We start from the raw sequence: 1,169 nt of genomic DNA, 5'->3' as shown, positions 1-1,169 counted from the left end.
GGTCCCCCCAAGCCCCGGGGTCCCCCCCAGCCCCGGGGTCCCCCCAGAGCTGACCCCAGCCCTGTCCCCGCAGACGTTCACGGCCTGGTGCAACTCCCACCTGCGCAAGGCCGGCACGCAGATCGAGAACATCGACGAGGATTTCCGGGACGGGCTCAAGCTGATGCTGCTGCTCGAGGTCATCTCAGGTCAGGCCTCAGCACAAAATCCTTAAAGTGGGCCAAAAAAACCCCAAACTGAGCTCAAAATCATCAAACTGGGCCCAAAATCCTTAAAGTGGGGCAAAAAAAACCCAAACTGAGCTCAAAAGCCCCCAAACTGGGCCCAAAATCCTCAAAGTGGGCCCAAAATCCCCAAACTCAGCCCAAAAACCTCCAGGCTGGGCACAAAGTGCTGGAACTTCCCCAAACACCTTTAAACTTGACCCAAAACCCTTTAACCCTGACCCAAACCCTTTAACCCTGACCCAGACACTTTAACCCTGACCCAAACACTTTAACCCTGACCCAAACCCTTTAACCCTGACCCAAATCCTTTAACCCTGACCCAAACCCTCCAGTCCTGACCCAAACCCTTTAACCCTGACCCAAACCCTTTAACCCTGACCCAAACCCTTCAGTCCTGACCCAAACCCTTTAACCCTGACCCAAACCCTTTAATCCTGACCCAAACCCTTTAACCCTGACCCAAACCCTTTAACCCTGACCCAAACCCTCCAGTCCTGACCCAAAGCCTCCGGTCCTGACCCCGTTCCCATTTCAGGGGAGCGGCTCCCGAAGCCCGAGCGGGGCAAGATGAGGGTGCACAAGATCAACAACGTCAACAAGGCCCTGGACTTCATCGCCAGCAAAGGCGTCAAGCTCGTCTCCATCGGCGCCGAGGGTGAGGCCCCGCCCGGGGATCCGCTGGGATCCAACACCCCAGTGCCCCTTTTAGGCCAAAATCGGGATTTTGAGGGGTTTGAATCTTCACTGAAACCCATGAACCTTGACTTAAACCCTTTAGGCCTGATCTAAACCCTTTAACCTTTACCCAAACCCTTCAACCCTGAGCCAAACCCTTTAAACTTGACCGTTCCTGTGAGATCCAGGGCATTCCCACAGGATCCAGGACATTCCCACAGGATCCAGAACCATTCCCTGTGGGATCTCCAGGACCATTCCCTGTGG

The 1,169-nt window shown here is 55.1% G+C and overlaps 1 protein-coding gene across 1 annotated transcript in view; it reads left to right on the top strand.

Annotated features, from left to right (window-relative positions):
* Positions 1 to 39: 39 nt before the first annotated feature.
* LOC102033981 (alpha-actinin-4-like) overlaps positions 40 to 1,169 on the top strand; it is a 19,191-nt gene continuing 18,061 nt past the window's right edge. The window contains 2 exon segments of the mRNA XM_031065540.1: positions 40 to 188; positions 763 to 882. Coding sequence (XP_030921400.1) covers positions 164 to 188; positions 763 to 882 — 145 coding nt within the window. The 5' untranslated portion in view covers positions 40 to 163.

This window comes from Geospiza fortis, unplaced genomic scaffold, assembly GCF_000277835.1.
Source record: "Geospiza fortis unplaced genomic scaffold, GeoFor_1.0 scaffold1239, whole genome shotgun sequence".
In the NCBI taxonomy this organism is placed as follows: domain Eukaryota; kingdom Metazoa; phylum Chordata; class Aves; order Passeriformes; family Thraupidae; genus Geospiza; species Geospiza fortis.
This window is presented reverse-complemented; position numbering and strand designations above follow the sequence as displayed.